Here is a 12,441-nt window from a genome sequence, read left to right as displayed (position 1 = left end):
GCCATTATGAGTATTTAGTGATGCCCTTTGTCCTTTGTAATGCCCCAGCAGTGTTTCAAAGTTTTATCAATTAAATTTTTCGAGATCTTCTCTATTCCTATATCGTTGTGTATCTGGACGATATTCTTATTTTTTCCCAAGACCCTAGAAACTCATAGGAAACATGTGACTGAAGTACTTACCAGACTTCACAGAAATCATCTGTACTGCAAATTAGAAAAATGTTCCTTCGAAGCTCCTTCCATGCCCTTCTTGGGTTTAATTATTTCCGGATCAGTTCTCCAAATGAACACGGAGAAGGTTCAGGCCATCCTAAACTGGTCACTTCCATCTACCCTCAAGGCTGTTCAGCGTTTTTAGGTTTTGCTAATTACTATCAACAATTTATTTCAAATTATTCCAGCATTGTCGCCCCCAATACTGCCCTCACAAGGAAAGGGGCCAATTCAAAAAACTGGCCAGCAGAGGCCTTGGAAGCTCTTTAATTTCTCAAGAATGCCTTCTCCTCAGCGCCTATTCTCCAGCAGCCAGATCTTTCCCAACCATTCTTTTTGGAAGTAGATACCTCGGCAGTTGGTGTCGGAGCAGTTCTTTCTCAACGGTCATCATTCAACCGATTGGTACCATGTGCTTTCTTCTCTCGAAAATTCTTACCTGCCGAGCAGAATTACACCATTGGTGACAAGGATTTACTAGCAATGAAGTTGGCAATATCAGAGTGGCGATACCTTTTGGAAGGAGCTCAACATGTGGTAACAATTTTTATAGATCACAAAAATGCTGTACTTACAAACTGCACAATGTCTTAACCCTTGACAAGCCCAATGGTCCCTCTTTTTCTCTCATTTTAATCTTCATGTTACCTTTAAACCAGGACATTTGAACAAGAGGGCAGATGCACACGCTCGAGCCTTTGATTGTACTTCAGACTCAGATCCATCTTTAGCTCGCCTCATCCTGGATCCTAAATGCCTTCTGGCTACTGCCACTTCTCAGTCTCCCCCTCCTGAGAAGTCCTTTGTTCCCAAGGCATTGCGGAAGAAATTACTACATTGGTACCATTCTTCTAAATTCTCCGGCCATACAGGATTTCTTAAAGCCTACGAACTAATATCCCGTTCCTACTGGTGGCCATCTCTCCGTACGGATGTCAACCACTTTGTTGCTTACTGTAATGTCTGTGCTCAGCACAAGTCTTCTCGTCTGTCTCCCATGGGCCCTCTGTTACCTCTCTCCATACCATCTAAACCTTGGACCCATATCAGCATGGACTTCATAACTGATCTTCCCACCAGTAAAGGTCACAACACCATCTGGGTCGTGGTACACCGTTTTTCCAAAATGGCTCATTTAATACCGCTTGTGGGTCTACCTTCCTCCACCATGCTGGCGCAACATTTTATTCAAGAGATCTTTCAGCTTCATGGATGCCCACAGGAGATTGTTTCTGACAGAGGAGTACAAATTACCTCTAAGTTCTAACGGGCACTGTGCAAGTAGGACTATGCAAGGAGTTCAACTCAATTTTTCATCTGGGTACCATCCGCAATCCAACGGCCAGATGGAGAGGGAGAACCAGGATCTTGAGACCTTCATTCGAATGTTTTCTTCTGCTAGTCAAGATAATTGGATGAGTCTCCTACCATGGGCAGAGTTAGCTCACAACAATTTATTTCATGAGTTTACCGCTTCTACTCCATTCTTTATTGTCTACGGTTTAAATCCCATCCTTCCTAGATTCTCAGTGTTACTTCGGCAGCAGAACTTTTACGGAACTTCTAATCTACTTGGGCCCAAGTTACATCTCAGCTCAAGAAGACTTCTATCCGTTATAAAACGGCAGCAGATGTCAAAATACATTATAATAATACTCTGGTATTAAGTACTGTGATTAGAGACTAGTTAGCAAAGGAAACAGAATGCTCTGTACAGACTACAGATTGGTAGATACACCTGCCACAATGAATGAATATACTGTATTTTGCATTTTCCTTGTGACTAGGGATCACTTTATTGTACTGTCCGTTTGTCTTTGTGCGGATACTGCCACCCTGTGGTCAGAGTGTATTACTGCTTGTACGTAGCATATCACTTGTGTAATAGCCGCATTCATATACATATCTCTATCAGTATATTCCATGTATCACTAACCGGCCGCATCTTATCACATACAGAGCCAGGAAAACAGGGAGACTGAGGGAAACCAATAGTCAGAGACTTATGTTACACTATTATGTGATATAAACACGCTGTGATATCCACCACACCCCGCGCGTGTTTCTCCACAGAACTTTCTACACTCTCCTAGAGATTTCACACACCACGCCCCCTGCCGCGCTGATTGGCTGACTGATTCCCTGACTGACATATCCGTCTGGAAACATCGGGAAACTTCCCTCAGACCTCTGACATCACTGAGAACCGCCGCCGCTGATTGGACGCATCTGACACTCTGGCTGCCTCGCGAATGTTCTTTATAATGACGGCACTATAGCTGCTCGGTGATTGGCTGCCTCTGCAGAGAACCATCGGGAACGTTCGGGACAGTTGCCACGCGACGCAGAGAGCATAGTGAAGACCGCGCTGTGATTGGCTGGAAGGTACGTGACGTCCTGTACTGGACCTGTATATAAGTACGCTGTGGAGACCGGTGAGGCAGTTACTGCTATTACCCGCAGCATAGAAGAGATCTCACACTACTGAGCGGAGCACAGCGGCCACATACAGACTACAGCAACTACCTGACATAGAGCTACTGCAGCACAACTCACTACCACTGAGCAGATCACCGAGGTGACTACAGCAACTGTCTGAGCCAGCAGAGGAACAATCCAGCCCGGCTACTTCACCACAAGACTCACCTGACACCAGCACACTCATCCTGGGCATTCACAATATGGCACCTAAAGGAGCAGCTATTGGCATTGACCTGGGCACCACTTACTCCTGTGTGGGGATTTTCCAGCATGGTAAGGTGGAGATCATCGCCAATGACCAGGGAAACCGCACCACCCCCAGCTACGTGGCCTTCACTGACACTGAGAGACTGATTGGAGATGCTGCCAAGAACCAGGTGGCGCTCAACCCCCAGAACACAGTGTTTGATGCCAAGAGGCTGATTGGAAGAAAGTACAGTGATCCTGTAGTGCAGTCTGACATGAAGCACTGGCCCTTCCAGGTGGTGAGCGATGGGGGAAAGCCCAAGGTGAAAGTGGACTATAAAGGAGAGGAGAAAACTTTCTTCCCTGAGGAGATCTCCTCTATGGTGCTGGTGAAGATGAAGGAGACTGCTGAGGCTTACCTGGGCCATCCAGTTACCAATGCTGTCGTCACCGTGCCAGCCTACTTCAATGACTCTCAGAGACAGGCCACCAAGGATGCTGGTGTAATTGCTGGACTCAATGTACTGAGAATCATCAATGAGCCTACAGCAGCAGCCATTGCATATGGCCTGGACAAGGGATCTCGTGGGGAGCGCAACATCCTCATCTTTGACCTGGGAGGTGGCACCTTTGATGTTTCCATCCTCACCATAGATGATGGGATTTTCGAGGTGAAAGCCACAGCAGGTGACACTCACCTGGGTGGGGAAGACTTTGATAATCGTATGGTTAATCATTTTGTGGAGGAATTTAAACGTAAGCACAAAAAGGACATCAGCCAAAATAAAAGGGCCCTGAGAAGGCTGAGGACAGCCTGTGAGAGAGCTAAGCGTACCCTCTCCTCTAGCACCCAGGCAAGCATTGAAATTGACTCCCTTTATGAGGGCATTGATTTCTACACCTCCATCACAAGAGCCCGCTTTGAGGAACTGTGTTCTGATCTCTTCCGTGGTACACTGGAGCCCGTTGAGAAGGCTCTGAGAGACGCCAAGCTGGACAAATCACAAATACATGAAATTGTTCTAGTGGGAGGTTCCACGCGTATCCCCAAGGTGCAGAAGCTGCTGCAGGACCTCTTTAATGGCAGAGAGCTGAACAAAAGCATCAATCCAGATGAAGCTGTGGCCTATGGTGCTGCTGTTCAGGCTGCGATCTTAATGGGAGATAAGTCAGAGAATGTGCAGGACCTGCTCCTATTAGATGTTGCCCCTCTTTCCTTGGGCTTGGAGACAGCTGGAGGGGTCATGACTGTCCTCATCAAACGTAACACAACCATCCCTACCAAGCAGACCCAGACTTTCACCACCTACTCTGACAACCAGCCTGGTGTCCTCATTCAGGTGTATGAGGGTGAGCGAGCCATGACCAAAGACAACAACTTACTGGGTAAATTTGAACTGAGTGGAATCCCCCCTGCTCCCAGAGGTGTGCCCCAAATCCAGGTGACCTTTGATATAGATGCTAATGGCATCCTCAATGTGTCAGCTGTGGACAAGAGCTCTGGCAAACAGAATAAGATAACAATTACAAATGACAAAGGTCGGTTGAGCAAAGAGGACATTGAGAAGATGGTGCAAGAGGCGGAGAGATACAAATCCGATGATGATGTACAGAGAGAGAAAATCGCTGCCAAAAACTCACTGGAGTCCTATGCCTTCAACATAAGGAGCTCGGTGGAAGATGAGAATATAAAAGGGAAGATCAGTGAGGAGGATAAGAGGATCGTATCAGAGAAGTGTAAGGAGACCATCTCCTGGCTGGAAAACAACCAACTTGCTGAGAAAGAGGAGTATGTCCATCAGCAGAAGGAGCTGGAGAAAGTGTGTCAGCCCATCATAACCAAGCTGTACCAGGGAGGTATGCCAGGTGGTATGCCAGGCTCCCGCTGTGGTGCACAGGCCAGGCAAGGCCGCGGCTCAGGACCCACCATTGAGGAGGTGGATTAAACCTCATTTACAATAAAGGTACAGCTCTGATGGACACACTGCAAAGCTGTTTGTCTCTACTGAATATTTACAGACTATTTTCATCATCCATGAACTGCAAAACTAAATACTTGAAATTTAGGTTTATCACAAAGCATTTTAAGAAAACATTGGAAATGTTATATAATCTGTACTATTGTATGGTTCATTTTGATTGTTGAAACTATTACATTCTTAAATGCATCCACTTGTGTATATTCTTCATTGTTTTCTACTTTAATAAAAAAATGTTTTCAATTTAATCTTTTGCATGTTATTAGAAAAAAATATATTAATATTTTCACATACTATTTCAGGTCTTATTCATGAAGGTTAGAGTCCTAAATTATTCAAACATCATGAACAGTGTGATCACTGAGACTAATATAAAATTGTTCTCAACACCATTCATTCATTATTACCAGACATGTTAAATATTAATATATACTTTGCTATTGTTTTGTTTTTTTGGGCTCTCTAGTTAACCCAGGACCACCCCAGCAGTATAGTGTGCCTAACACATTAATCAAACAGCCACTAGATGGAGTCTCCCAATTTTAAAAAATATGTTTTTGTAACGATCTGCAAAATAACTGGTTTGATAAAGTGCTCAGAGAAAATATAATAATTGTAAAAATAGTAACTAGGGTATGACAAAACAATGATTTAGGGCTAGATTTACTAAGCTGCGGGTTTGAAAAAGTGGGGATGTTGCCTATAGCAACCAATCAGATTCTAGCTGTCATTTTGTAGAAAGTACTAAATAAATGAAAGCAAGAATCTGGTTGCTATAGGCAACATCCCCACTTTTTCAAACCCGCAGCTTAGTAAATATACCCCTTAGTCTTGATTACATTAGTTATTAATTATTTGAAATAAAAGTGGCTGTGCTGTTTATGCTATCTATGTACCAGGGATAGTATATGATACATGCAGGTACTCCATTAGATGGAATAAAAAATATATTGCGGTTTACAGTCCTAGGGGTGTATTCAATTGTTCGGCTTGACGGCCTAAAAACTCGCGCTCTAAAACGATTACCGTTAATACGGTAATTACTTGCTGATTCAGCGAGTAAATTACCGTATGAACGTTTTTAAGCGCAATTTTACTGTATTAACGGTAATAGTTTTAGAGCGCGAGTTTTTCGGCCGTCAAGCCGAACAATTAAATACCCCCCCTAGAATGTGAACTGTACAACATTTCAACTATCAAAATATGTCTTATTTACTAGTGGTGCTTTTAGGTGCAACATTTGCAGTATAAACCATAGCTCCCAACCATCTGCTTTCATTGTCCAACTTGCACTACACAGCCGATAGGATGATTGGCCTTAATGTATTTTGATTCTGTAGTTCTTAAAAATCCTAATTATTATGGAATGGTAACAAATAGATCATGGAGTATTCAACTCCGAATATAGAAGTGAACATACATTATGCAGCTTCCAGATGTAGGGAGGACCAGTTCTATGGTGTATCAGTGGTAATAATATAGACCTTAACTCTTTCTCTCAATCTCCAAAACAGTTAAACCTAATAACACCCATCATACACCACCATGCCCCTATAACATGCACACATAGCACTTAAGTAGTCCCAAGCTATTTCTCCTATAACTTCCAGAGTTGTGTTCTCCAATGTGTGTCCCATCTGTGTCTTCCTTTATTCCCCTTCTATTGTATGTCTGCATCGCTTGTATCACACAATTACTTGGCCCACAGTAATACCAAGTACTAGGCAGAAGGGAATGGTGCTGGACCATTGAGACTGTGTCCCCTGAACCTGCTCCACAACATGAGAGTGGGGGGAAGGGTCCTGATCCTGGTGCCAGGATAAGAAGCGAACCCCCCCCCCCCCCCCCCCTCCTCCAAGGGGTACCCGGACCAGTGCTGAAAACATTTGGGCTCTTCCAGCACACCTGGGCCGTGGGTGTGGGGTAATAAAAATGATTTAATGGTAAAAACACAATTATGTCTCTGGTGCACTATAAGTCCCAGCAAGCCCAGGCTGCCATTAACATGGGCATGCTGGTGCTTGTAGTACTACTTGATCAGTGTCTAGCATAACTGTATTGCGTCTCTTATTAATGAGCATTGCTCCAGTTTTCCAGTTTGGCAAACATTTGTGATCACAGTTGTGTTCTCACCGCTGTACTCTGGTGGACGATCGGCTTCAACCTTATGGCTCCAAATAGTCTTTGTTGCTCCAGGATCCATGACACTGATGATACACACTTTACTTTCAGACTGTGTCAATATTGCAACAAGTTTTCATTTGTAATCGTCTGTTACTCATCTACACTACAGTTGCTGTTTTTCAGTTGTAGAATAGGGGGTATATTTACTAACCTGCGGGTTTGAAAATGTGGAGCCTATAGCAACCAATCAGATTCTAGTTAGATGTTCATTGATAATGTGTCATCATTGCTGTGTCCAGATTCATTGGATTGCTACACACATATTGATTCCCAGAGAGTGAATATTGCTGGGGCTGTTACTTTAGTTGTGTACTGGGCCTCAGGGAAAGTCTTCTCCTTGTATCCTCTGGGAATGCGGCCTGAAAGATTATTGCTACATTTCTATTTTAAAATATGAATGTTATAAACATTTGAAGTTCCTATTACGTCTTCTATACATAGTGAAATTCACTGCTGTATATACAGAGACTATAGCTAGGTATTAGGGGTTACCAGCCACTGGCGTCTCATCCTGTATGTGTATACTGACAAAGTCCATGTGTGTCATATCTGTATGATTATGTCAGTCGCTATGTGGAGCCATATAAATAACTGATGATGATGATGAGGCAGCAGGTACCAGGTGGTGAAGTTGTTGCCCTTCTCTGTGAATGGAGACCTTCCTGAAAGGTGACGTTATCACTGGTGCAGGACGGGCACCAGTGATACACTGATCCATGTACTTATACCATATTATATGATTTATTAGCCCTAAGAATCTGACCACAGAGCGATTGTTGCAGTTGATTTGCAACTTTTAATTTCACTGTCTTTGTTTTCTTTTAATTATTTCGCGTAGCTTTCATTTTTGCTAGTATGTATGTATTTTAACACATACCAATAAAGATTTGCTTTTTATTACATACACCCTCATTAACCTCGTATCCTAGAGTGCCTAACATTATAACCTCTGTTCTGTCCTTTTTGCTACCAATATATCTTTAGGTTATAGGGTGCACCTTTCAGCGATTTTGCTGATTTCAATGATATATTATCAACTATAAACTGATATATATAGGATACTTGGCTATAGACCTAGTGCGGTTGTACTCCTCCTTTTTTATCTAAGTAAGAAACTTTAGCAAATTGCCACATGTGAATTACACAATTAGCGGTTTAACCAGAAGTGGGAGTGAAATATATTTCATGAAAATTGACAGATGAATCAATTCAACTAATGCGACAAAGAACCAGTATAGTAATTTCACATTATTCTGTTACTCAGCTATTTTTTAAAAACTATATTTCACTTGCGTAAAAGCCTATATTATGGGTTCAACTATTTTTAAAAAAAATGTAAATCAATATGAGAATTTTAGGGGGGGATTCAATTAGCCATAAAAGTGTCTCTGTTCTTTTTTTTTTTTTTGTTGCACCACATACTAAAAATTATTTGTTCTTCAGTGTTGAATATTGGATCTAAATAAAGTTTAGCATTGGCAGATCCCTAAAAACTAAGAATTAGATTAGGATTAGAGCAAGGTTATCACTCAAATATAACATTTATGATGATGAAGTAAACATAGATGTCAAAATACATTATAATAATACTCTGGTATTTAGTACTGTGATTAGAGACTAGTTAGCAAAGGAAACAGAACACTCTGTACAGACTACAGATTGGTAGATACACCTGCCACAATGAATGAATATACTGTATTTTTCAGTTACCTTGTGATAGTCTGAGACTTGGGATCACTTTATTGTACTGTACGTTTATCTATGTGCAGATACTGCCACCCTGTGGTCAGAGTGTATTACTGCTTGTATATAGCATATTACTTGTGTAATAGCCGCATTCATATACATATCTCTAACATGAGAATTGTACATAAACTGCATAATATACAGAGTTCTGTAACCTCATTGTATCATATATAACAATGTGTGACTACAATCACCAGTATATTCCATGTATCACTAACCGGCCGCATCTTATCACATACAGAGCCAGGAAAACAGGGAGACTGAGGGAAACCAATAGTCAGAGACTTATGTTACACTATTATGTGATATAAACACGCTGTGATATCCACCACACCCCGCGCGTGTTTCTCCATGGAACTTTCTACACTCTCCTAGAGATTTCACACACCACGCCCCCTGCCGCGCTGATTGGCTGACTGATTCCCTGACTGACACATCCGTCTGGAAACATCGGGAAACTTCCCTCAGACCTCTGACATCACTGAGAACCGCCGCCGCTGATTGGACGCATCTGACACTCTGGCTGCCTCGCGAATGTTGTTTATAATGACGGCACTATAGCTGCTCGGTGATTGGCTGCCTCTGCAGAGAACCATCGGGAAAGTTCGGGACAGTTGCTACGCGACGCAGAGCATAGTGAGGACCGCGCTGTGATTGGCTGGAAGGTACGTGACGTCCTGTGCTGGACCTGTATATAAGTACGCTGTGGAGACCGGTGAGGCAGTTACTGCTATTACCCGCAGCATAGAAGAGATCTCACACTACTGAGCGGAGCACAGCGGCCACATACAGACTACAGCAACTACCTGACATAGAGCTACTGCAGCACAACTCACTACCACTGAGCAGATCACCGAGGTGACTACAGCAACTGTCTGAGCCAGCAGAGGAACAATCCAGCCAGGCTACTTCACCACAAGACTCACCTGACACCAGCACACTCATCCTGGGCATTCACAATATGGCACCTAAAGGAGCAGCTATTGGCATTGACCTGGGCACCACTTACTCCTGTGTGGGGATTTTCCAGCATGGTAAGGTGGAGATCATCGCCAATGACCAGGGAAACCGCACCACCCCCAGCTACGTGGCCTTCACTGACACTGAGAGACTGATTGGAGATGCTGCCAAGAACCAGGTGGCGCTCAACCCCCAGAACACAGTGTTTGATGCCAAGAGGCTGATTGGAAGAAAGTACAGTGATCCTGTAGTGCAGTCTGACATGAAGCACTGGCCCTTCCAGGTGGTGAGCGATGGGGGAAAGCCCAAGGTGAAAGTGGACTATAAAGGAGAGGAGAAAACTTTCTTCCCTGAGGAGATCTCCTCTATGGTGCTGGTGAAGATGAAGGCGACTGCTGAGGCTTACCTGGGCCATCCAGTTACCAATGCTGTCGTCACCGTGCCAGCCTACTTCAATGACTCTCAGAGACAGGCCACCAAGGATGCTGGTGTAATTGCTGGACTCAATGTACTGAGAATCATCAATGAGCCTACAGCAGCAGCCATTGCATATGGCCTGGACAAGGGAGCTCGTGGAGAGCGCAACATCCTCATCTTTGACCTGGGAGGTGGCACCTTTGATGTTTCCATCCTCACCATAGATGATGGGATTTTCGAGGTGAAAGCCACAGCAGGTGACACTCACCTGGGTGGGGAAGACTTTGATAATCGTATGGTTAATCATTTTGTGGAGGAATTTAAACGCAAGCACAAAAAAGACATCAGCCAAAATAAAAGGGCCCTGAGAAGGCTGAGGACAGCCTGTGAGAGAGCTAAGCGCACCCTCTCCTCTAGCACCCAGGCAAGCATTGAAATTGACTCCCTTTATGAGGGCATTGATTTCTACACCTCCATCACAAGAGCCTGCTTTGAGGAAATGTGTTCTGATCTCTTCCGTGGTACACTGGAGCCCGTTGAGAAGGCTCTGAGAGATGCCAAGCTGGACAAATCACAAATACATGAAATTGTTCTAGTGGGAGGTTCCACACGTATCCCCAAGGTGCAGAAGCTGCTGCAGGACCTCTTTAATGGCAGAGAGCTGAACAAAAGCATCAATCCAGATGAAGCTGTGGCCTATGGTGCTGCTGTTCAGGCTGCTATCTTAATGGGAGATAAGTCAGCGAATGTGCAGGACCTGCTCCTATTAGATGTTGCCCCTCTTTCCTTGGGCTTAGAGACAGCTGGAGGGGTCATGACTGTCCTCATCAAACGTAACACAACCATCCCTACCAAGCAGACCCAGACTTTCACCACCTACTCTGACAACCAGCCTGGTGTCCTCATTCAGGTGTATGAGGGGGAGCGAGCCATGACCAAAGACAACAACTTACTGGGTAAATTTGAACTGAGTGGAATCCCCCCTGCTCCCAGAGGTGTGCCCGAAATCCAGGTGACCTTTGACATAGATGCTAATGGCATCCTCAATGTGTCAGCTGTGGATAAGAGCTCTGGCAAACAGAATAAGATAACAATTACAAATGACAAAGGTCGGTTGAGCAAAGAGGACATTGAGAAGATGGTACAAGAGGCGGAGAGATACAAAGCCGATGATGATGCACAGAGAGAGAAAATCGCTGCCAAAAACTCACTGGAGTCTTATGCCTTCAACATAAGGAGCTCGGTGGAAGATGAGAATATAAAAGGGAAGATCAGTGAGGAGGATAAGAGGATCGTATCAGAGAAGTGTAAGGAGACCATTTCCTGGCTGGAAAACAACCAACTTGCTGAGAAAGAGGAGTATGTCCATCAGCAGAAGGAGCTGGAGAAAGTGTGTCAGCCCATCATAACCAAGCTGTACCAGGGAGGTATGCCAGGTGGTATGCCAGGCTCCAGCTGTGGTGCACAGGCCAGGCAAGGCCGCGGCTCAGGACCCACCATCGAGGAGGTGGATTAAACCTCATATTTACAATAAAGGTCCAGCTCTGATGGACACACTGCAAAGCTGTTTGTCTCTACTGAATATTTACAGACTATTTTCATCATCCATGAACTGCAAAACTAAATACTTGATATTTAGGTTTATCACAAAGCATTTTAAGAAAACATTGGAAATGTTATGTAATCTGTTCTATTGCCTGTTTCATTTTGATTGTTGAAACTATTGCACTGTGAAATGTTTCCATTTGTATTTATCCTTCATTGTTTAATACTTTTAATAAAAAATATTTATTTTTAAATTTATCTTGTCTGTTATTAGAAAAAAAAATAATCTCACATCTACTATTTCAGGTCTTTAAAGAAAATTAAAAGCTGCATCCAATTTTCTTTATTTCAATTAACAGAAATATAGTAATCATGGAGGTTAAAGTCCTAGATTATTCACCATTATTATTCATACACCATGAACAGTGTGATCACTGACAGTAATATAAAAGTGTCCTCCACACCATTCATTATTACTAGACATGTTAAATATTAATATATACTTTGTTGTTGTATTTTTGTCTCTCTGTTTAAACCAGGACCACCCCAGCAGTATCGTGTGTCTAACACTCTAATCAAACAGCCACTATATGGAGTCTCCCAATATAGACAAATGGTTTTAAAGAATCTGTAAAATAACTGCTTTGAAAAAGTGCCAAGCAAAAAATATAATTGTAAAAATAGTAACTAAAGTATGACAAAACAATGATTTAGCCTTAAATTCATTC

The 12,441-nt window shown here is 43.2% G+C and overlaps 2 protein-coding genes across 2 annotated transcripts; both read left to right on the top strand.

Moving 5' to 3' along the window:
- Positions 1–2,514: 2,514 nt before the first annotated feature.
- On the top strand, positions 2,515–4,962 carry LOC142102094 (heat shock 70 kDa protein). Its single transcript, XM_075186652.1, has one exon. The coding sequence runs from the start codon at positions 2,897–2,899 to the stop codon at positions 4,826–4,828; it is 1,932 nt and encodes a 643-aa protein (XP_075042753.1). The 5' UTR covers positions 2,515–2,896; the 3' UTR covers positions 4,829–4,962.
- Positions 4,963–9,320: 4,358 nt separating this feature from the next.
- Positions 9,321–11,967, top strand: LOC142102093 (heat shock 70 kDa protein-like). The gene has a single exon (XM_075186651.1). It carries the CDS (start codon positions 9,753–9,755, stop codon positions 11,682–11,684), a length of 1,932 nt encoding a protein of 643 aa, XP_075042752.1. The 5' UTR covers positions 9,321–9,752; the 3' UTR covers positions 11,685–11,967.
- Positions 11,968–12,441: the final 474 nt, after the last annotated feature.

The sequence above is a fragment of the Mixophyes fleayi genome, chromosome 9 (genome assembly GCF_038048845.1).
Source record: "Mixophyes fleayi isolate aMixFle1 chromosome 9, aMixFle1.hap1, whole genome shotgun sequence".
NCBI classification, from domain to species: Eukaryota; Metazoa; Chordata; class Amphibia; order Anura; family Limnodynastidae; genus Mixophyes; species Mixophyes fleayi.
Note: the sequence above shows the minus strand (reverse complement) of the source record. Positions and strands in the feature narration are given on the sequence as shown.